The 22,144-nt window shown below is 55.8% G+C and overlaps 3 protein-coding genes across 6 annotated transcripts; 1 reads left to right on the forward strand and 2 right to left on the reverse strand.

Moving 5' to 3' along the window:
• Positions 1–2,441: 2,441 nt before the first annotated feature.
• Positions 2,442–11,227, reverse strand: NSFL1C (NSFL1 cofactor). 2 transcript variants are annotated; one of them, XM_065849483.2, is made up of 9 exons: positions 11,084–11,227; positions 10,232–10,329; positions 9,237–9,311; positions 7,320–7,485; positions 6,873–6,965; positions 6,134–6,243; positions 5,549–5,686; positions 5,101–5,265; positions 2,442–4,054 (listed from the first exon to the last, which is right to left on the reverse strand). In XM_065849483.2, the coding sequence occupies exons 1-9, from the start codon at positions 11,183–11,185 to the stop codon at positions 3,892–3,894; spliced, it is 1,110 nt and encodes a 369-aa protein (XP_065705555.1). In that variant the 5' UTR covers positions 11,186–11,227; the 3' UTR covers positions 2,442–3,891. The 2 variants fall into 2 exon arrangements, with proteins under 2 accessions (XP_065705555.1, XP_071671853.1); XM_071815752.1 differs by having other exon boundaries at positions 5,101–5,289.
• Positions 11,228–11,567: 340 nt separating this feature from the next.
• Positions 11,568–13,744, reverse strand: LOC136108034 (signal-regulatory protein beta-1-like). Its single transcript, XM_065849482.2, has 5 exons — positions 13,572–13,744; positions 12,902–13,252; positions 12,387–12,701; positions 11,931–12,275; positions 11,568–11,830 (listed from the first exon to the last, which is right to left on the reverse strand). The coding sequence occupies exons 1-5, from the start codon at positions 13,636–13,638 to the stop codon at positions 11,727–11,729; spliced, it is 1,182 nt and encodes a 393-aa protein (XP_065705554.1). The 5' UTR covers positions 13,639–13,744; the 3' UTR covers positions 11,568–11,726.
• A 389-nt stretch (positions 13,745–14,133) lies between these two features.
• LOC136108036 (signal-regulatory protein delta-like) lies at positions 14,134–16,803 on the forward strand. Of its 3 annotated transcripts, none has more exons than XM_065849485.2 (5): positions 14,134–14,396; positions 15,185–15,562; positions 15,680–15,881; positions 16,273–16,312; positions 16,572–16,803. In XM_065849485.2, exons 1-5 carry the CDS (start codon positions 14,324–14,326, stop codon positions 16,698–16,700), a joined length of 822 nt encoding a protein of 273 aa, XP_065705557.1. In that variant the 5' UTR covers positions 14,134–14,323; the 3' UTR covers positions 16,701–16,803. The 3 variants fall into 3 exon arrangements, with proteins under 3 accessions (XP_065705557.1, XP_065705556.1, XP_065705558.1); XM_065849484.2 differs by having other exon boundaries at positions 14,150–14,396; positions 16,270–16,312; XM_065849486.2 differs by having other exon boundaries at positions 14,158–14,396; positions 15,212–15,562; positions 16,270–16,312.
• The last annotated feature ends 5,341 nt before the right edge of the window (positions 16,804–22,144 follow it).

Raw genomic sequence — 22,144 nt, forward strand, 5'->3', positions numbered from 1 at the left:
TCGGTACAGCAGCGCTGCTTTCAAAGGAAAACCCTCTGACCGACCTGCCCAGGAGCAGACTGACATCCTTTTAAACACACCGGGGAGCTGGAGATCCACCCAAAAAGAAGCCAGAGCATGAAAGCCGCTTTGTCCTTCTGGAAAGACTGAGTGTTGTCCAGCAATGAGGCACAAAGACTAAATTAAACATAACTGCACAAAACCAAAGGCAAAAAGAAAATAGGCTAAAATTTATAGTCACCCTCTTCCAGCTGCTGTTGTGCCCCCTGAGATTTCTTGCTCCTTATCTCTTGTCACTGCTTCCATTTATCTGGTAGTTGATCTACCTGAGTTTTGTGCTGAAAAAACCCAACCAGGTAACTGTTTTGTGCTGTTTGCCTTGTTTTACCCAAAGCAGCAGCTGAAGGTAACTAAAAATGGATGTTCCTACACCAGGATCACTGAAAAACTCCTTGGCCAAAGGCCCTGGGATAGCAAACCCTGAGCAGGGTAAACAACATGGACCAGGAAACCTCCCATGGCAAAGGGGAGGTGAAGTTCCCAGGAAATGGCACAAAATGCTATCGGAAAACACAGGAAATCGGTCTTAGCAACAAGGACACATGGAAGGGAAGAAGAGGAAACAAGCATGTAAGAAGGAAAAAAAAAAGGCCAAGGAAATCCTATGATTACCTATCTGAGGAAGGGAAAGCTGTTAAAATACAGTGCTTGGAGAAAAACACTCGGATGCAGTGGGACATCACCCCCTGATGGGCCAGCGCAGCCATAAAACTGGGCGGTATCTTATCACACAGAAACTGAAAAGAAGCGATTTTCCCGATGGCACATGGAGCGGTGCCTTATACCAGCGTGTGGGGGAGCAGGAAGATGGACAAGAGCCCCCAGGGGGGGAATGATGGGAGAAAAAATAACATTTTCAAAGTGAAACACTTCTCCAGGCGAAGAAGGAGAAAAGACACTTTTTTGTGAGCATAACTGTCAGTTTTAGAAAAGCCCCATTCTCAGACAGCGACTCTGTTAGAACAGCGAAATGGAATGATAAAGGAAGGAGATTTTACTACAGAGAAAGTCAAGCTCGCTACCAACCATCACGAACTACAGGAGCGTCAGAAACGAGCATTTACTTTCCTGCAGGAGTGCAGCAAACACCAAAGAGCTGCACAGGTGACAAGGAAGGTGATTTTCTTTACAAAATCAAGGTGTCTCCTTCTACCACCCCACTTTTTCCTGTCCTGGTTTTACATCCCTTTCCTGTTAATTAGCCTGACTGTCACTTTTGCTTTACAGCTTATTTTATAGTGAAATGTTCCACCAGCTCCCAGGAGGAGACAGTTTAATTTGGGAGATTCCACATATGTCGCTTCCAGTTCATTTTACAGCTCTTTTGTCAGCTTTGGGAGCAGATATACCTGTCATGGTTGCTGACACCACCTCGGTGCTCCACTCAGACACACTTCAGAGCGGCAGGCAGAGCTGATCCTGCTCGCCAGGAGATAAGCACTGTTCACTGCTTACAGAAAACCACAAAACCGGAGATCAGAGAAGGCAGAGTGTGCAGCGGAGTCCCCGAGGGGCTGGGACAGCAGCAGCAGGTGCAGGTCCCCGCAGACAGCGGGAGCTGCAGGTTCCTCAGCGGGAGCGCCGAGGTGACAAGTGGCATCTCTGCAGCAGTGCCACCCTCTGGCTCCAGGAAAACCTGCCTTTCCTGGTGGAGAAACATCTCGAAACCCAGAACCTCGCTGAATTTAGCACTTCTCTGTCCCACTAGCAGTCAGAGCTGAGAAGAAACCTGGATGCAACACTTCCCAGCGCTGAGCAGAATCTGCACAACAAAACTCTTGGGGTCAGCAGGGTGATTGAGTTGCTGTTTGGCTGCCCTCGTTTAATTTCGGGCCACCAATGTGTCTGTCTCATCCAGCCAAACACCGCAGCCACCAGCTGGTCACCACCACGGTCCTGATGCCACCAGCCAACCACGGCAGGAGGCAAACAATCTACACTCTGTAGATAAACTCTGGCTCTAGCAGCGTATCCTGCCCAGCATGCTGGGACATGTTGTCCCAGGTCCCCAAAGTAGTGCACACAGAGATCAGGATACAAAACTCCCCTGACGAACAATTGCAAATGAGTGACTTCCCATGAGGCAGCTGTGACTATTTTTAGCTCTGAGGGAAACTCCTGTTCCCAATTCTCTCTGTACTGGGTCACACAGGTGACTAAGTGCTCACAATACCAACACGTGGTGATACAGGCAGGCAAACCCCCAGTTCGCCTGGCAGAAAAAAAAAAAACATCTTTAAAAATGCAGTGAGATTTTTAATCTCATTCAGCTGAAGACAGCTCAGCAGTGCAACCCAAAGCGGTAAGAATAGACACCCACGTGTACATCATCCAAAATACAAAACCAGATGGCAGCCGTTATTAGAAAGGGTCAAACACTGTTTTCCTATTTTGTGGGCTTTTAATGTTAATTTTCACAATAATTTACAAATTCGCTGCTACGTACATTATTTATCCATTTAGTAATGAGAAATGGAAGTTAATTCAGCTCTCAGCTGAGGAACTGCTGTCCAAATGCCCTTGCCAAGGTCTGGGTTTGGATTAGCACAGGCAGCCAAGCGAGTTCCTCGTGCCAAACCTGCCCGACCTGCCGTCCCTCCCCAGCCCACGTGTCCCCACGGCTGCTCCTGCGCTGGCACCAGGGTAGGGACCTGGGACCTCAGAGAGCTGAGTGGGGACACAGCGCAGCAGCTTCCGGCAGCCGATGGCTCACGGTTCAGCTGCGAAGGCCGGGGCAGCAGAACCACCGCAGGTCGGTGCAGAGCACCGTGGCACAACACCAGACAGCAACTGGTGCCGCTACAGCGGCGCTGCCTGTCCCTCACAGGGATAACGAATTCACCCACAGGATTCTGTTCAAAGGACAGATATGGAGACCCGAGCCCAAAACACAAACAGAACAGACCAATGCTGGAGAACTCCAGGTGTTTGGCTGCGTTAGTCCTCAGCAGAGCAGAGGAAATAAATCATCAAAAGGATGCTACAGCCTTGAGTTGTTCCACCTGAGGTGTTGCCATCACCTCAGTAATCCACCTCTTAAAATAAAACTTGCTTTCCAGTAAGATAAACTCTGTTTGCCTTTTACTTTCAGTCACTTGAAGCTGATTCAGCTCTGTGCCTTCTTGGAAAGAAGTCAGCAGCAAGTTGGGTTTCTCAGAGAAATGCAATACAGCAAATTAAAACTGCAGGCAGAGCAGCGAACACCCCAAGAGTCCTGCTGAGAGAAGGACAGCCAGAACTTTCCAGAAAAGCCCAGGAAGAGCGTTAAACCTTGTACCTGCACACACATCAGAGTTTTCCCCACACTGAGCAAGTGCTGTTTCACACAGACTTCCCCCACACTTTTACAGTGGTGTAACCATTGTCCTGACCATCAGATCACTCATTCTCATATATTTTATATTTAATGTGTGAAAATAAAGGGAGTACTCTGCAGCAGTCCCTGGAGGAGAGGGAAGAGTGAAGAGACTGAGATGAGCAGTCAGTCGGATGGATGGAAACTGCTCCCTGGGAGCTCCCTTCCCCCTTTTACCTTCCCTCTACAAGCACAGTAACACAATCCACAAAAGTAACTCAAATCTCCTGGGAGAATTTGTGGCACAATAGGCTGCAGCTCCTTTCAAAACGGATTCGTTTCGTTTATTTATTTTAAAGTCCACTGATCATCCTCACAAAAAAAAAAAAAAAAAGGGAAATGCAACTAAAGAGAAAAAAAGTCCAACCAAGACCTAAGAACCCAGAGCTAGGAGGAGATGCGAGCCTGCGCGGCACGGGTGTACGCACAGGACCGGACAACAGGTGCGCGCTGCAGGTGGCTGGAGGTGCGTTCCTCTATGTCAACCGCTGCACGATGACGGCATTGAGCAGGTTGGCTTCCTTCAGGGTCTGGTTCTCGTCAGTGAGCTCTTTGTTGGGGAAGGTGGTCATGAGGACGAAGCTGGTGGCTGCCATGGCTGGCCGGGCATCCACTATGAAGAGCCGGATGTCGCGGACCCTGTCCAAAGGGATCAGACACACGGGGGGATCCTGTTACTGAACATCCCGTGAAAGTACGTGGCAACAGCCCAAAATCACCCTTCCCAGAGCACACAACCCTGCAGCCGCTGTACTTTTTCTTCAGCAAACAGCAGAGGCCGTGGCTCCACAATTCCGATTTAAACCGCTCCTCTGTAAGCTCCTGTTTGGTGAAATAACACAAGCTGCTCTATAGGTTAAAGATTTTCAGCTAAACGTTCTTTTCAAGTCGCCCAACAGGAACATTTTTGTTGTCAGGTGGCCACCTGAAGGCTGATGAACCCTTCAAGATGAAGAGATGAACAAATTGTTTGACACTGGCTGCTGCGAGTGACTGAGCTCATCACACACGGTATAACCACGATGAGCTCAACTCCCACAAGCAGCCACAACGGCGACACCACATCCATTTCCTGCGCCTGATCACCAAAGAAGGTTTTTGTAACTTATTGCATCACTCTTGATTCTCTTACAAAAACTGGACAGGTAGGTATAACCAAATAGCCACACTCTGAGACCAGGGAGGCAAGAAGGACTTCAGGAGAAGTCTGACAAGGCCGCAGGGTGTATAAACCAGCTTTGCTCATCCAAGGGAACCCCCTGCTGTATGCACACCCCTTGGCACTCCGCTCAGCGAGCAGGAAGGTCTGATGGAGAGTCAGAACAACCAAGCTAAGTTCCTAATTATCTGACAGTTTCTAAAGCCCTTAAAAGAGATATATATATATTTTTTTTTAATATAGGTGACATTAAGGAAACTTCCACTGATAATACTGAAGCTCCCAGGTGCAGCATCACTGGCTATAATCCATCACTATTTGGAAAGCAAATCCTACCCTTCCAACAGTTAATGGTTGCATTAAAACCTCACAACAATTGTGTTCATCGTCACCTACAGAGAAGGATTCCCAGAGGTCCCTTTAGCAGGCTAGCCAGGATTCTAACATCTGCTTCATCTGTGCACAGTTTGCAGAGTCATCCAGGCTTTCCCAGTTAGTAACCTGTTATTTCCAGTTGTGTTTGTACCTGTGATTGTGGTTGAACTTCTGGACCAGTCGCCCACCATCTGCAAGCCGGATTTGGATGTTGGTGATGGGCTGTGACTCATCAATGGCGATGGCAGAACTGGCTTTGGCTTCATTGGCTGCCTGCTGGGCCGGCGAGCTGGTGCCCATCACCAGCGGCACGGTGCTGGGAACAGGGAGACATGAGGAGCTGTTAAAAGGGCAGCATAACTTGGAAATGCTGCTCCTATGTGACACACTGTGGGGGTTCCAAACTCAGGATGTGCCTCCTGCCGTGGACAGGCTGAGCCAGCTCACAGCCTCGTTTCCTCTCTTGGAGGAATGGATCCTGCACCACAGGGACAGAGTGCCTGTTCTTCAGAACAATGAATCAAAAGGATCAACCCAGCAAAACCCTGGAGCGACTTTCACTTCACACAGGCAGCAAACCAGCACTGCTGTCTCCTCACCTGCCCAGCTTCTGTCCTTCTCCAGTGAAAGCTTTGAAGACACTTTTGGGTTTCACATACTCCTCATCACGGTGATCCTCCATGTCCAGGTTCACTTGCCCGCCCCGTGCCAACCTGCGCAGCTCCGCCGGGACTTCCCTGCAAAGAGAGCGGCCTCAGAAAGCTGCCTCGGGAAACAGGCCAGGAAACTGCGGAGAAGTGCCAACCGCAGACGTCTGGAACTCCAGGAATCACAGTGACCTCTGTCTTAATTAAGAGGGCAGATGTACACTTCCCCACTAACAGACACAAATTAAAGGTTACTTTTCCCTGGCCTTTACCTGGAGTGATGTGATGCATGAGGAACTCTCAGCCGAAATATGTCTGTTTGTTCACATTTTGAACTCCCAAGGCCTCCTACAAACTAAAGCCACCTCCCACTTATCTGCAGTAAATGTTCAAGTCTGCCCTCCCATGGTTTCCATACTAAGAATCCAGCTCTTTTAAGAAATCTCAACTGAAATGTGCCACTGATTCAGCATCCTGAGTTCCACAAATGCTTGTTTCAGAAAACAGCTGTTTTTTCTCACCCCTCTCACTACATACCCTCTGCGGATATCATCAAGAAACTGGGCGTTGGATGGATCCTGGTAGCTCCTCAGTTCTCCACTGTCCAGACTGAATCCACTCTTCCAGAGCTTCAGCACAACATGGACCTGCAGCAGCCCCCCAAAACTGATCAGCCTCACTGAAGCAGCCTGGTAAGAACAATAACTGGATGCCAAGTGAGAAGTTCCTGACTGGAAGAGGAATTTTGAGCTGCACAAAGTGTTCCAGCCAGGTTCCTCTGGGCTGAGGGAAAAACATAAAGCACTGGGTATGTAATGGTCATACACCAGTGCCTAGAAGGTGGCACCACAGACCCCTTTGTGACAAATATGGTTCAAAAGCCAAGCGTGTGCTGGGCGAGGAGCCCAAACTAAGCTCTGACCGAGGCCTAGATGGGTATTTGCTGACAAAGGAAACACGAGAAAAACTTGGCAGCAATGCTGTGAGCTCCACATCTACTCAGTGGATAAAGAGTTAATCACCCAGTGCTCTTTGCACACTATTTTTCACAACCCACACTTTGAAGGAACACTCAGATTCTTAATGAAGAAAGCTCCTTATCCAAGACCCACACATCTACCCTTCTCAAATCAGAAAACTCAAGAGAAGCAGGATTTACCACACTTCTGTCCTCTCACATTTCTATCAAGCTTTAGAACTCTGTGGGCTCCCAAGCTGCATAGCTCTAGCAGAAAAATCCCCCAGGTGACATCTCCAAAATGGAACAGATACTCACATCCTGGGCAGAGTTGGATCTCCTCTCTCCTGCCACGTAAGCAGACTCTTCCTCCGGAGTGGCCCCGAGGCGATACCCTCCCCCTGCGAAAGGCTGCAGGACAGAGGGCAGGCAGAGGTTACACAGTGACACAGACCCCAGCCAGCTTGCTGCCCCCTCCCCAACACCGTTACAGGTGAGCATAGGGGCTTTGTGGCACCAGCAACATGTGCTGTCCTGCAGGCACAGTCACCAGCTTGAACAAGTTAATAAATACGGCACAAGAGAGCAGCTTTTCTTGCCGCTGTGACACAGGACTTGGAGCTGCACTGAGAGAGGAGCCCAGACTGAGCTGTTCTTTTAAGAGAATTCTGGACTCCACAGCACCAAATCGCTGTCATGGTGGGAGCCACACACAGGTGATGACTGATGTAGGGAACAGAAGGAAGGAGAACTTGCACTCCTCACTTTAGGTTTGCTGCTCTCGCCGCCACTCTTGGCTGTCCGGTCAACCGCCACTGCCCCATGCTCCTTCGCTCCTTTGAACAGATCCTCCACCAGCTCGTTGGGACTCTTCTTCCTCGGAGGACCAACAATCTGCTGTCCGCTCCTCTCTGAGCCGCCAGCGTAAAACCTGACAGAAAGCACACGGCTCCTGAGTGAGGCTGGGCCACGGCTTCTCCAGGAGACACATGTTGTCGTGGTTTAACCACGGCCAGCAGCCAAGCACCACGCAGCCGCTTGCTCACTCCCCTCCAGCAGGATGGGGGGAAGAGAATTGGAAAGGTAAAAGTGAGAAAACTTGTGGGCTGAGATAAAAACAGTTTAATAATTGAAATAAATAATAATAATAAATTGTAACAAAACCCAAAATAAGACAGAAGGAGAAATAAAACCCAGACAAGACAAGTGATGCAAATGAAAACAATTGCTCAGCACCAACCAACCAACCAATGCCCAGCCAGTACCCAAACAGCAGCCCCCCTGACAACCTTACCCCCAAATTTTATTGCCACATGGTGTGGAATACCCCTTGGTCAGTGCGGTCAGCTGTCATATTCATGTCACCCCCAACTCCTTGTGCACCCCCAGCCCGCTCACTGGCAGGGTGAGGAGCAGAAAAGGCCTTGATGCTGTGCAAGCACCACTCAGTGACAACGAAAACATCCCTAGGTTATCAAACCTGTTTCCAGCACACCAGCTCCTGTGGAGAAAATTAACTCTGCCCTGCCAAAACCAGTACACTTGACAGGATAAGGTAGCTTTACATCAGGATTCAGTTCATTTTTGTACAGTTTAATGGAACAGCTTGGATCTACAAATATTTGCTACTACTGGAAGAGACACCTGTGCTTGTGCTCAGCTGCTACCAATATTAGCTCCCGCTGTAGCCACCTACAAGTTCCTGTACTGCAGAAGCTTTGGTTTTATGTCAGTTACTGCAAAATTACCTCAATAAAGTGATAATAATCCTCTCATCCATAGCAAGGAGAAACATCCCATACTAAGGCTCAGTTTCATGTTCTAGTACCAGCTATAATACCAAGCTCAACAAGGCTTCCAGCAAGTCTATGACCTGTCAGGTGGAAGGTGGGCAACACCTGACCAGTATTTTGAGGGAAGGCACATGGTCGTGCCACACAGAGGTCACCACGCATGGGATGGATCTGAACTGGAAGCAATGAAGGCAGTCAGTGAAGTGCAATTAAGCACTTCTGGAAGATGCAGTTCATCAGCTTCCAGCTGGCTGACAAGACACAACAGCAAGCTCGGGTCTGGCTGCAGGAAAGCGCACAGCCCTGCTTGGCTGAGCCACCTCAACATCGCTCAGTTTCACCCCATTTCCCTTGCCCTTAACCTTGAGGGTATTTAACTACTTGCAGCTGACAACACAGATGGCTTTCCCACTACTATGCTGTGATCCCCTTGGAAAGGGAACCTAAATTCCTCCTTCCACCTCCACACTCCACTACATTACCCTTAAGCAGCACCTAAAAAAAACCCAACCAAAAAAAGCCCCACAAACCCAAACAAAACCACAACCAAAACCCCAAGTAGAAATAAAAACAACCCCTGCATTATTCCCACACTGTTCTCTATGGACACAAGTGATGATCTGAGCTTTTTTTTCTGTTCCTGACCTACAACTTCCACAGCCTCCCTCAGGCTTTCTCTCAATTGCACGATTCAGTGATGCAAACTGAGCACGTGCTTGTACGCAGACTTCACACTGACCAACCTTTCTGTGCCACCTGAGACTTTTCACTACAGGAATTTTGTACCAACTTAAATCTTTAAAGAAAACCAACCCCTGCACAAGTGGTAAGCCATCACAAAAGGGCAGGGATGCACATGGAGGTTTTAAGTCTTTAACTAAAAACTCACCGCTGTCCCTCCTCCTCTTCATCATCCTCCTCCTGTGCATGAACAAGGTCTCGAAATGATGTTACTCTGTGGTCACTGCAAAATCAACCAGAGTGGCACATCAGCCCCGCAACACGTTCCAACCACGTACACAAAAGCTCCTGTATGCAGCAGCTTGGTTGACTCTGTTCTACTTTTCGGGTCTGATTCATCACTCTGTGAAATGATGGGTCAGTGCTGGTTTGACAGAGATGAACCGAGCTCTTGCACCTCTCTGCTGGCTACACCTGCAGCAAACAGGAGCGGCCAGCAGCTCTGGCAGCAGCTGCAGCACAGCACGGTTGGTCAGTCACCAGCTCTGCTCGTGTCTGGATTTTGTTCCCTTTCACAGAGCTGACACACTCAAACCTGCACAGCATTCTCCTCCAGCCCCACATCCCTCCCCACTGGTTATTTCTGCCTGTGATCCAAACTGGAACAGGGTTCCCCTCCAGTACGGACCAACGTCTGGACTGAGAGCTTTTCCTTCAAGATACAGTCAGTAACTCCTCCTCTTTAAACCTGGGTGGTATTTCCCTACTGCACAGGGATCTGGTAATGCAAAGTGAACTTATTTTTGTAAAGTGCTCAACTTGATCAGATCAGGTGTCACAGAAAATTAGAAATTTTTCCCATGGAGATACAATCTGCTCAAATGAAAGCACCACCAATTGATTGTCTTCTAAGGTAAAAAAACAAATCAAGTTTTTCCTGAGTCATGAGGCAAGCTGCCTTAACTGATCTTTGGATTAGTTGTGCAATAACATCTATGCTCACGGGTTATAAATGCTGAGGTTTCCACTATTTCTAGAGAGCCACTCGAGGTGAAGCAGACCTAACACAGAGTCATTTCTCCTGAAAATTAACATTCAGCAATGCTTCAGACTGAGCTTGCCTTTTTCACATAAATGGTTTTCACTGTCATGTTTACAAGCCACTGACAAACAGACCGGCCTGAGGCAAAGTTCCCTCCTCACCTGGATGTGGAGCTTCTGGATACAGAACTTGGTGTGGGCTGGGGAAGAGTCAGAATGTCCTCGTCACCCCCGTCCTCATAGAAACTAGCAAGTGCAATCTGCAAAGGAAAACCACAGGAGCTTCTCAGGAAGAGAGCAAATATTCCTGAACAAGGGCAAAAAAAGGCCACAAACACAAATGAAGCTTCTGTCACGTTGGAGCTCTTAAGGTACATCAATGCCAGAACCATTTTGTGTCATTTCCCCTTTGGAGGTCACGGCAAAGATGAGGCTTTACCAATTCCCAATGTTTGGCTTTGTTATGGCAGGACACTCGCCAGGGCAGATACACACAACAGCACGTTTTTATTCTGCAGCATTTCTATAGGGGTTATGCTAAAATTACTGTTCTGAATCAGCTGCTTTTGCAACAGCCATGAGTGGACTGGGAGTTAATTAACCACGGGCAGACTGTTTGAAGAAGACAGCACAGCTCGGCATGGTGGCCGATCGCCCCGCTGTTCTGGGGGTGCCGGGGCTTAACTGATGGCTGCACAAACACTGTAGCACTAACAACCTCGTGAAGGCCCACAGAAAACCGACAGAACGCAGAAAATCCCCGAACCCGCCGGTTCCTCGGCCCGGGTTGGAAACGAGCCGTGTCCAAATTAACGATAGAACCGAGACGGGCCGCCGGCCCAACCAGCCGTCGCAGGCGCGGCCCCAGCTGAGCCCGCTCCCCACAGCCCGGCGAGGCCGAGCTCCCGGCCCGGCGCCTCCTCCTCCCCCGCCGCGGCCTCCAGGCCCGCGGCCCCGCTGAGTCCCCTCAGCCGGACGGGCCCGCGGAGGGGAGCGGGGCGGGGGCGGCGCTACCTGGAGGTCCCAGCCGGCGGACTCCAGGAAGAACCGCGCTCGCTCCTCCTCGACGCCGGTCACAGCCACGAACTCCCTCAGCGCCTCGTCCCTATCCGCCATCTTGCCGCGGTGCAGCGCTCTAAACACTCCGGGCGCCGCGCCCGCCCCGCCCCGCCCCGCGTGCGCCGCCCAACCCACCCCGGGCAGAAACACCGCCGGGCGCCGCGCACAGCGACACCTGGCGGCCCGGTGGTGCCATGCACCGCGCCGAGCCCCGGGTGTGCGGAACCGGGCACTGGCTCTGCGGACACCAGCCCCGGGTGTGCAGCACCGAGCTCCCGGTGTGCAGAGACCAGCCCCGCATGTGAGAACCAGGCACCGGGTGTGCAGCACCGAGCTCCGGGCGTGCAGAGACCAGCCCCACGTGTGAGAATCAGGCACCGGGTGTGCAGCACCGAGCACCGGGTGCGCAGAGCCGAGCGCCGGGTGTGCAGAGAGTAGCCCCGGTGCGCGCAGCCTCGGTGCAGGCTACGGGCAGAGCCGGGCAGCGGGGACCGGCGGCGCAGAGCATCCCATGGCAGCTCGTTTATTTCCAGGTACACAAGACAAAGGTTCAGGCAGACAAGGAGCAGGACGGGGCCGCAGCCCCAGCGTTTCTTTCTCATGCCCTCCCGCGCTTGAAGAGGAAGATGAGGAGGCCGCCGAGGAGCCCCTTCTCCAGCAGCAAGCCAAGCCACAGTATGGGGCTGGCCAGGAGGTTCACACCTGCAGTGGGGACAGGGGACGTTAGTGGCCGGGGCTTGAAGACAGGGATCCTACATCCCCCTGCCACGGCAGGGACCCAGCAGCTGTCACACAGCGTTACCTTGCTGGGCTAAGTCCTCTGGTTCCTCCTTGGCCAGGGGGACAATCCACAGGGTGGCCGTACTGGTGATGGGGTCCTGGGCATCGTGCACCACACGGCAGGTGAACACGGACCCGTTCTTCTCCTCCGTCGCCTGGACCTCCACCAGGCTCCTCAGCTCGAACAAGCCCTGGGGGGTCTCCGCCGCCCGGGAGACGTTCTGCATCTTCAGCTCCGTCCCGTTCTCCAGCCAGGTGACGGTCACGTATCCTGGGTAAAACCTCTTCACGTGGCAGGTGAAGTTCACGGTCTGCTTCACCTTAACGGGGCTTGATGGGTCCATGACCACCTGGACTCTGGGGGACACTGGGAAGAGAAGCAGCACCAGCTAACAGGGTCCCCTGACTCTGCTGCCCCTGGGGTGCCCCACACCCCCAGGGACTGGACACCCCGAGCGCCGGTGCCCCCAGCCCTCACCTCGCAGGGCTCTGCTGAGCGGGTAGGTCCCGTCCAATGGGTCCTCCAGTGTGGGGTGCTGCACCTTGCAGATGAGCTGCGAGCGGACATCGCCCTCCTGCAGCGTCACTGTCACGGTGCTGGACATGTCGAAGGAGGATTTCATCTGCCCGGGGACGATCTGGGGAGGCTGAGATGTGATCAGGGCCTTGTTCTTGAGCCATTTCACGCTGATGTCTTTGGGGAAGAACCCTCCGGATGTGCAGGTGAAAGGCAGCGACTGCCCTGGCTCTGCTCTGCGGTCGGGCCCGGACACAACTGGGGCGCTGGGTTTGGCTGCAGGGAGAAGCGTGGGGCTGTAGAGTGGGATCTGCCACCCCCCGGCCCCAGGGCTGCAGGGAGAGGGGTTCCCATGGGGCCCCAGAGCCCCGTCCCCGTCCCCGCTCACCCCGAGCAGAGTCCCCTGAGCTGGGATGGGCTGGGGGGCTATGTCCAGCAGGGCTGGATCCCCCGGGAGCTCTGGGAGCCCCACTCACCTTGCACGGACACCTCTGTGCCACCTCCACGCCGAAACTCCTCACCACCACGCAGCGATTTAATGAACTTCACGCAGTAATAGGTGCCAGAGTCCCCGGGCTGAACATCCCTGATGTGGATGGTGAAGTCTGTGTCGGACCCACTCACTGCCCTCGTCACACGGGGGAAGGAGCCCATCAGGTCATAAACAGTCACGTTCCCGCTGCCCAAGCCCTTCAGCCACTTCACGGGGCCAGCGGGAATGCCTCCAGATATGGTGCAGGTCAGGGTGAGCGTCCCCCCGGCTGCCACTGACACCTTGTCCTGGGGCTGCCGCAGCTGGAAGCCTGGATCCACCTGGGCACCCACACCTGGGCATAGTTACAGGAGGGTTTGGGGCTGATCCCTGGAGCTGCAGCACAACACAGGGCGTTGCCAGACCCCCAGCCCTGAGCCCAAAACAGGGGACAGAGAGATATCCCCATTCCTCATCCCGTGGAGCAGCTGGCACTGCTGGGGACTGCAGGATGGGGGGGGCCTGGGGCCCCAGGGACGTGCTGGAGTAAATAAAAGTCTTTGGCTGGGGATAAAAGCAAACTGGGAGGCAGTGAGAGAAGAGCCCCAGACCCCTGTGAGCACAGGGAAGGGTGGCCCTGCCAGCAATGCGGGGCTGTGTGGGTCCCCACTCACCTGGGGCTCTCCAGAGCAAGAGCAGCATCAGGCAGGCAAGCGGCAGCGCCTGTATCACTGGAGCCATTGTGAGTCCCACAGCCCCTTCCCAACGGCTCGGCTTGGCTCACCTCAGCTCGGCTCAGCTCAGCTCAGCTAAGCTCAACTAGTGCTGAGCTATCGCCTGGCAAAGGAGAAGGAAGTGGTTCATCACCAGCCAAGTTCCTCCACAGACCCCTTGCAGAAGTCCCACTGTTTCCCATGGTGTTTACACATCATGAGGCTGATTCTCACCAGAGATGTCACTCCCACTCTCCCCACAGATGTGTGCCACAGCCACGGCCACCAGCACCGGGCAGCCAGAGGCAGGGGTCCTGATCCGGCCTGCTCCACGCGTGACCAGCCCACGGCTCGGCACCCCAGGGTGTCGCGGGGACACCCAGCATTGCCAACAGGGTCGTGACACGGGCGGGCGTCTCCAATGGCCCAGAGCTCGGCCGGGGCTTCCCCTGAGCCCCCCGCAGCCACCGCTGCGGCTCTCGGAGCAGGGGGTCCGGGCCGCGCTCCTGCCCCGCGCCAGCGCAGCCCCCGCGCTCGGAGTGATGCGACAGTCCCGTCGGGGCTGAGTCCCGCGAAGCTCCCGGGCGGCTCCGCCGCTGCCCCCGCCCGCCCCGGGGCAGGCACCGAAGGCGTTCCCGGCTCCTCGCCTCCGTTTCCTGCGCAGCTTCTCCTTCCCCGGACCCGCCGCCGCAGCCTCAGCTGGGGCAGTGCCCATGGCTCGCCCGGTCGCTGCGGCGGCTCCGCTCCTGCTCGGGCCGCTCAGCCTCGTCCCGCTGCGGCTCTGCGGTGAGTACGGAGCGGGACGGCGGCTGCAGTTCCCCGGCCAGCGCCCGCCAGCCCCCCACGTCCCTGCCCCGCCGGCCGCTGCTGCCCGGGGGTGGGTCACGGCGCGGGGGAGGCCCGGCCGCCGCCACGGATCGCTAACGGGTCGGGCCGGCAAAAAGAGACACCGGGAGGGGTGGGGGGGCTTTCCTTCTCCGAACCCCTTATTGGGCTGCGCGGGGATGCCGGGGGGCAAAGCGGGCGGGATATGCACTACCGAGCGCCGGGTGTGCAGAACTGAGCCCTGCGTGTGCGGAGCCGATCCCTGCCGGGTTGGTACCGGAGGTAGCCGGGGGCTTTGGGCAGGAGGGTTTGGGGGCTCTGCTCGGCTCCGGGGTGCACATCCCCGCTCAGAGCCTGCTCCTGGCCGCTGAGCACAGCCCCAGGCTCTGAAACCGCTTCCTCACAGAGGCCCAGTGATTTTGGCTCCTGTTGTACAGAGCTGGCAGAGCGTTAATGTTTAACAGCACTTGGGAGTTTTTCCTGCCAGGAATTCCCCTTGGCTGCCCCTGTACCTACCCGAAATCCAAGCGCCCACATCGCCTCTTGTTAAGGATGTGGCCTGGGATGCAAATTTGCCCCTTATTCATTTTTAATCGGGTCTCCCACACTCGTAGTGCCTGTGGTTGGTCTCTGCCATATTCAGGGATATTTCTCAGCTGAGCTGCTGCAAACTGGGAGCAAACTGGGGCCGCTCTGCCTGTGCCGCTTGGGATGAGTGGAGCAAGCGCTCACCTGGCTCTGTCCCTCAGCCCCTACCCTCCTGTCACTGTGCCCAGGTGCGGATGCCCAGGTGGATCCAGGCTTCCAGCTGCGGCAGCCCCAGGACAAGGTGTCAGTGGCAGCCGGGGGGACGCTCACCCTGAACTGCACCATATCTGGAGGCATTCCCGCTGGCCCCGTGAAGTGGCTGAAGGGCTTGGACAGCGGGAACGTGACTGTTTATGACCAGACGGGCTCCTTCCCCCGTGTGACGAGGGCAGTGAGTGGGTCCGACACAGACTTCACCATCCACATCAGGGATGTTCAGCCCGAGGACTCCGGCACCTATTACTGTGTGAAGTTCATTAAATCGCTGCACGGTGGTGAGGAGTTTTGGCATGGAGGTGGCACAGAGGTGTCCCTGTATGGTGAGTGCAGCCTCGCAGGACACAGCTCCTGAGGATCCGTCTCACAGCCCTGCCTTGCCCACAGTGGGGCCTGTGCTGCCCCATGCCCATCACCCTCTCCCTGCTCTGTCTCCACAGAGACATCTCTCGTTCCTGGCACGGTGGCTGCAGCTGTCGTCCTCTGCTTCCTCCTCCTCGGCCTCTTTGTCGCCTTTTTCATGTACAGGAGGAAGCGCAGAGGCGAGACAGAGAGACGGTGCCTGGACAAGCCGGTGGCCATGGGCAGCTTCTCACCCCTGATGCTGTGGTGCTGTGCAGGGAGACCCCCCAGCACCCTCAGGTTTGTACCCGCTGCCTCTTCCTTCTGCACCATGAGATGAATGAACCACGTTGTCAACCTGCTTTATCCTGGTCTCCCCTCCATCTGAAGCTGTATTTTTCCCCAGAAAATGCCCTTTGCTCACAGACGCATCACTTCTGTATGTGTATACGGGAGCGTCCCTGGGCAGTGCCCAGCATGCGGGGCTCCCTGCAGCCCCTCACCGCGGTGTATGAGCCCAGCCCAGGTGCATAGACAGCACCTTGTCCCTCTGCCTTCAGCGTCGGTATTATGTATGGCCATGTGTCACAGACCCCAGCTAAAATTTGGGAGAACTGAGGAGGGCTATGCTGGGTGGGAAGGGCACCCGGATTCCTTTAGCTCTAATGACCATCCTTCCTCCCCACAGCAGTGAAGTCCTGGATGCAGAGGCCTCAGGTCTGCCCAGCAAGGTAAGTATAAGCTGTGAATGTGAGGAAGAGCATCCCACTGCGATGCCCCAGCTCGCAGGGACTCTGCATGGCTCCGGGGCTGGGGTGGGCCTTGGGTGAGCAGCGGCCGCCTGTGCTTGGTCCTGGCATGCTCCGTGTCATGGTGTGGGGCCACCCGCACATCTGTGGCACCACCGTCCCACCTTGAACCTGCCATTTGGGTTATTTTTTGCAAGATGTTTCTAGTGACAATATTCACTATTTGTGTGCACTTCTGCAGCAAAGCAGCAAGGAGGACAACGAAATCCACTACGCCGATCTGCAGCCCCTGCCTGCGGCCCCGCGGCGCGGCAGGAGCCCCGGCACAGCCTGCTCCGAGTATGCCAGCATCAGGGTAGATGCCAAGTGATGTGCAGAACCGCAGCCCGGGAGGCCAAAGAGCCCATTTTCAGGGAGGAAGCAGGGACATTTCTAGAGTGCAATAAATAAGTGAATCTGTTCATGTGGCACAACTCGGCAAAGATCCCCTGGTTAATTCCTGTCTTGGTGGCAGTGCTGGGCAGGGTGAGGCTCAGGTCTGGACCTGCTGCTCCAGGGCTCAGCCGCAGCTCTCCCAGGACACAGTGGCCATCTTGAGCACAGGATCAGGCCATGGGGCTCAGCACCTCTGCTTTGTGCAAGCCATGCAGTGCTTATGGCTCCAGGAGGGCTTCAGGCACACCTGTCCCACCGGCACCGGCCACCAGCAGCACCTTCCCAGCTCAGCAGCTCCATGATTTGTGCTTTCTTGTTGCCGCACCAAGCTCATCCTCATTTTAGGCAGCAAACAACCGTGCTGTTCAGTCCCACTGTGTTCAGAACAAGAGCCGTAGTGCTGGTCCCATGGGGTCTGCGGAGATGTGTCCCCTCCACAGCCCTGTGCCCACACACCCCATGCTGCTGCAGGGTCGTGCTGAGCCCCCTGGGCAGGGCGGCTGCCCAGCTCCCCCCAAACCTGCATAGTCTAATCACACAGAGGGCAACTCCGGGGAACAGCCCTTGGGGCCACGTTGCTGCAGCTCATGGGCCAAGGAAAAGCTCTTGTCTGACTTTCCCTACCCTCCCGGAGGAGCTGGTATTTGGGGATGGGGCTGCTGGTGCTGTGGTAAAATCAGGGCAGCTGGCATCAGCCTGCCAGCCCCTGCACCCCTTCTCCCCTGAGAAGTGCACATCTCCTGCTCCAGCCCCGGCCAGTGCCTGCGCATCTGCTGCATGCACATCTGCTCCATGCACATCTGCTGTGTGTGAGTCTCCTTCTCTGTGCTTATCCCCTGCTCCGTGCACGTGGGCTCCATGCGCATCTGCTCTCTGCACATCTCCCTCTCAAAGCACATTTGCTCCATGCACGCCTACTTCATGCACATCTGCTCCATGCACGTCCCCTGCTCCATGCACGCATGCTGGGTGTCCCCTCCAAGGGCAGCAGGCCGGTGGCCGAGGACGGAGCACGGTGGTGACAGGGAGCCGCAGCGTGTGTGCTCCACACCCCAGCATGACGTGCGCACGTGTACCCACCTGTGGCAGCACTGTGTGCCACCGCACTGTGTGCCACCACCTGCAAACACCTTTTGTGGGCATGGGCTGAGGCGAAACGTGCTTTTCAGACAGAGGAACCTGGTGTTTCTGCCGCTGCTGCTGCCTGTAACCTTGAAAGCTGCTGCAGTTGCTGGTTTCCAACTTTATCTACTTTTTTACTGTGAGAACAAAAAAGAGAAGTGAAACAGGACAGCGTGACATAGTGCGTGTGAACCCCAGGGAGCTTTGTGTGCTGGCAGAGATCTGCTCAGGGAGGGGATTGTTCTGGGGGGAGAAGACCCACTTCCGAAATTAGTGAGTGAATAAGTGAGTGAATTGCATGAGTGAATAAGCAGGGGACGTGCCCTGGGGACACTTTTGGGTCATTTCTTGCTCAGGGGCACCCAGCACCCCATGGGCACAGTGGTGGTAGGGGTTTACCAGGGCAGGGCTCCAGCACTGCCACCCCCAGCACCTGTCCCCAGCTCAGTCGCCTCTGCACCAGCCCCAGCAGCAGTGAGGGGTGTGGGGGCACCGGTGTGAAGCCCCTGGCAGCACCAGCTCTTGAACAGAGCCATGGCTGCACCGTGGCTGCCCCAACATGAGGTTGCTCAGCCACTGCACAGGGAGGACACCAAAGCTCTCGGAAAAGCTCACGTCAGGATTATGGGCAGGAGTATGTAAAATATGTGGGTGAGACCGAAACCGGGGATAGACCTTGCAGACAAGGGGAAATGAAATTCAAGGGGATTTCAGGCTTTTTAAGCACTGGGCTAGGGTCAGGAGGGGGGCAAGCCAGTTTGATACGAGCATATGCAAAGCAGCGAGTGAGCAGAGCACCGTGGAGCGCTGTGCACCTAGGAAAGGGCCCAGGTTTACAGCTTAACTGCCCAGGGGAGGGATTTGGTGGTTATTATAGGAAAATCCTTTAAGCCAGCAGCCCGGGGTGTGCCGGCAGTGAAAGCACAAACAGGCGCCCGAGCGTGGACACAAGGTAGGAACGTGCCGGGGAGCAGCTCGTGCCGGGGACAGCGCTGGTGACACCGGGGCTGGGGATTCACTGCTCATCCGGGTGATTTCTTGGCGCTGCCGCGTGTCACATTCCACTGAACCACCTGCTGGGTGCTCGAGTGAGAATTGTGGGTGCTTGTGACGGGGCGAGAGCTGCGGTGGCTGGGGCCTGTGGGGTGACACAGGGGCTGGGACCACACAGGGTCCCCCTGCCCGCAGCCGGGGCCGAGCAGGGGTAGGGTCAGAGTGTGGAGCAGAAGCGGTGGTTTTAGTTGCTCTTTTCCTCTGTGTGGTCTGTAAGCCCAGTGTTAGGACCCCGTGTGATGGCAAAGCCGAGCACAGGGATGAGCTGTGCTGCACAATGCGGGGTCTGCACGGACCCCCTGCCCTGGGGAGGGGAAGAAAGCAGGAGCTTGAGAAAGGCCGGGGGATGCTCAGGGGCTGCCAGAGCGTCTGCTCCGCTCCCGGCCCCGGGAGGTGGGAAACAGCGCTTGGACGTGCCGAGGCGAGAGGGCTGGCAGGCCCTGCTGGGGCGGCAGAGCACGCCGTGCTGTGCCGGGGCAGTGGTGCAGGCTGTGCCGTGCCATGCCCTGCCGTGCCATGCCTGCCGTGCCGTGCCCTGCCGTGCCATGCCTGCCGTGCCATGCCTGCCGTGCCGTGCCCTGCCGTGCCGTGCTGTGTGATGCTGTGCCACACCGTGCCTTGCTAGTGATCCAGCACGGGAGGCACAGGCTGTGCCAAGAGCCAATGGGGAGCACGAGCCTCTGATGGAAACCAAGGAATAACAGAGAGCAATTAGTTGAAAGAATGTGATTGACGGAGGAGGCCGGTCCCAGCAGTGAGGGGAGGGGAATGAATGGTTTAATTAACAAGGAGGAAGAGCGTTGTCTCAGCTCGTGTATGGGGCTGGCTGAAGCTGGGGGCTGTGGGTGTCTCCTGAGTTTCCTGGGGGTCAGGAGGGGGCTGCAGCACTCGGGGGCAGTGGGACAAGCTGAGCTTGTGCTGGAGTCAGGGCTGAGCAAGGAGAAGTGCCACTGGCACTCGGTGATGCCATGGGGACCAGGCGGTCCCATGGGCATCAGGTGATGCCATGGGGACTGGGTGATGCCATGGGGGATGCTGTGCCAGGACATGGATGAGGAGCAGCATGAGGAGCAGCTGGGGTGCTTTGAGGGGGTTGGAAAGAGCAAGAGGGTCTCAATGACACTCTGAGTGTCCCCAGGAGATGCCATGTGGGTCTCACCTGTGCCCTCTGACTGCCCTGGGCTGTGCTCCTGCCCAGAGAGGGAACTGGAGGGAGGATCCCCGGGGTGCTGCATGGCTGGATCCTGCTTCCACCAATTCCAGCCCCGCCAGCTCGCCCCTTTGCAGCTCCCCGTTTCTCAGTCTGTTCCTTGGAAAGCAAGGAAAGAAGCTGGAGCAAAACGGTGACATGCTTTACACTGCCACTGATTTATTTTGCGTCTTACTTATTCAATCTCATTCCCAGGTTTCATGGTTATTGTGGATTTTTATTAAAGGGGATAAACAGGTCTGGGATTTGGGGTTGTCATAGGAACAGTTTTGGTGCCGCAGCCTCACTGCCAGCCTCGTCCTTCCTCCAGGGGCCTGATGCAGCAAGGGCTCTCCAGCCCCCCAAGCACAGCCCCAGTGAAGCCCACATCATGCGACACCCACCCCAGGGCACCGGGGAGCCCTGGGGGACTCGTGGGGTGTTCAGGGAGGAGGGGACTCCTGGGCACTGCCATGTGGCCATGGGGGCATGAACCAGGACCCCCAGGCTGTGGTCCAGGGCTTCAAGCCTCAGAGAGATGAAGGAGCGTGAGGGATGCAGCGTCTCCGTGTGGATTCTCCAGTGTCTAACAGGAGGTTGTGTTGTTGCAGCTATGGTTGCTGGGAACCTCTCTGACTGACCTGGGCTCATTTTCATTAAATCCCTGGAGCTGAGGGGATGTGGGGCAGCTCAGGGGTAGCCCTCCGGCCATTCCCCATCTTAGAGGGGAAAATGAAGGTGTCAAACACATTTCAAACGTGGTGACAAAAGGAAATCCTTTGCGCCCAGCACTCCTTTGGCCCGTGTGGTCCTTCGCTGCAGGATGTTGTGGAGGCCAAGACTCTGGCAATGATTAAAGAGGGATTTCCAGAGCCGTGGGACGAACAGGAACAACCAGCGCTTAAGAAAGACTCGCTTTGTGCTTTCGGTGTTTGCTGGGACATTGGTCAGGGACAATCGCACTGCAGAGCTGGCACGGGTACGGCAAATAGAGCTGCTGGGCTTGGTCCTGCCAGTGCCTGAGAGGGTCCCGGGGCGGCACGAGGGGTGTCCTGCCTGTACTGGGGGTCCCCAGGCTCCTCATGTGGGATCAGTTGATGGGGACACATTGGGGTGGTCCTGGTCTCCCGACACCCACATGTGCATCATGCCCCCAGCGCTCTGCATGCTCCCAGGGATGCTCGGGAGGTTCATCTGGGGAAAAGCGCTGGGAGCTGCTGCTCAGAATGGGGAACCCTCCAGGGAGCTCTGGGGGTGCAGGAGCAGCATGGGCAGGACGCTGCGGGGTCCCTGGGCTCCCTGCTCCCCCCAGCACCGAGCAGCCTCACAACTCAGCTGCGCTTGGCCACAGCTCTGGCAGCGCCCCAAGTCCTGTCCCTGTGAGCAGCAGTGCAGGGAAAGGGAAAAATCTGCAGCGAGGCAGGAGAAGGGGGAAAGCAAGCGCTGCGGGAGGGAGCCATGGCGCGGGCTGAAAGCTCGCTCTCAGTGCGCTTTTGTTTGCCCCAGACGTGCTCGACGGTGCTGCCAGCGTGGAAGGGTTGTGCCGGCGCCGTGGCTCCTGGCGCGGTGCGGCCAGGCCAGCCCGGTGCTGCAGCAGTCTGCCCGGCGCCTTGGTCAACAATGCGCCCTGAGCAGGACGTGGCCCCTGCCGAGCGTTCGGTGGGGACCCCCATCACCTGGAACCCCATCACCCAGAACCCCACCACCTGGGACCCCATTGCCCAGAGCCCCATCTCCTGGGAGCCCATCGCCCCGGCGGGGCTTGGCCATGGGGTGGGCAGTGCAGCAGGACCAACAACACAGGCGCTAAAATAATCACTTCTGACAGATCCATTTCTTCTGCAAGGTTCAAGGCTTAATTTTATAATGGTAGCGGTAACTATGGCAACGTGTAAAAATAACGCATCCCCGAGCCCAGTAAATTCGCCGTAAACAGCTCCCAGCAGCCGAGGGGGGCTTGGGCGGGCAGCAGCCCCCTGCCCACAGCGCTGTCTGTGCCCGGGTTAGTCTTTGGG

This window comes from Patagioenas fasciata, chromosome 16 (genome assembly GCF_037038585.1).
Source record: "Patagioenas fasciata isolate bPatFas1 chromosome 16, bPatFas1.hap1, whole genome shotgun sequence".
In the NCBI taxonomy this organism is placed as follows: Eukaryota; Metazoa; Chordata; class Aves; order Columbiformes; family Columbidae; genus Patagioenas; species Patagioenas fasciata.

Coding starts and splice junctions, on each gene's coding strand:
- NSFL1C (XM_071815752.1), bottom strand. CDS start 11,185: ATGGCGGATAGGGACGAGGCGCTGAGGGAGTTCGTGGCTGTGACCGGC. Junction 10,330..11,083: donor CCGCCGGCTGGGACCTCCAG/GTAGCGCCGCCC, acceptor TTTCCTTTGCAG/ATTGCACTTGCTAGTTTCTA. Junction 5,687..6,133: donor CTTGATGATATCCGCAGAGG/GTATGTAGTGAG, acceptor CTCTCTTTGCAG/GGAAGTCCCGGCGGAGCTGC.
- LOC136108034 (XM_065849482.2), bottom strand. CDS start 13,638: ATGGCTCCAGTGATACAGGCGCTGCCGCTTGCCTGCCTGATGCTGCTC. Junction 13,253..13,571: donor CTTGCTCTGGAGAGCCCCAG/GTGAGTGGGGAC, acceptor AACTATGCCCAG/GTGTGGGTGCCCAGGTGGAT. Junction 12,702..12,901: donor CACAGAGGTGTCCGTGCAAG/GTGAGTGGGGCT, acceptor TTCTCCCTGCAG/CCAAACCCAGCGCCCCAGTT.
- LOC136108036 (XM_065849484.2), top strand. CDS start 14,324: ATGGCTCGCCCGGTCGCTGCGGCGGCTCCGCTCCTGCTCGGGCCGCTC. Junction 15,563..15,679: donor CACAGAGGTGTCCCTGTATG/GTGAGTGCAGCC, acceptor CTGTCTCCACAG/AGACATCTCTCGTTCCTGGC. Junction 16,313..16,571: donor CCTCAGGTCTGCCCAGCAAG/GTAAGTATAAGC, acceptor GCACTTCTGCAG/CAAAGCAGCAAGGAGGACAA.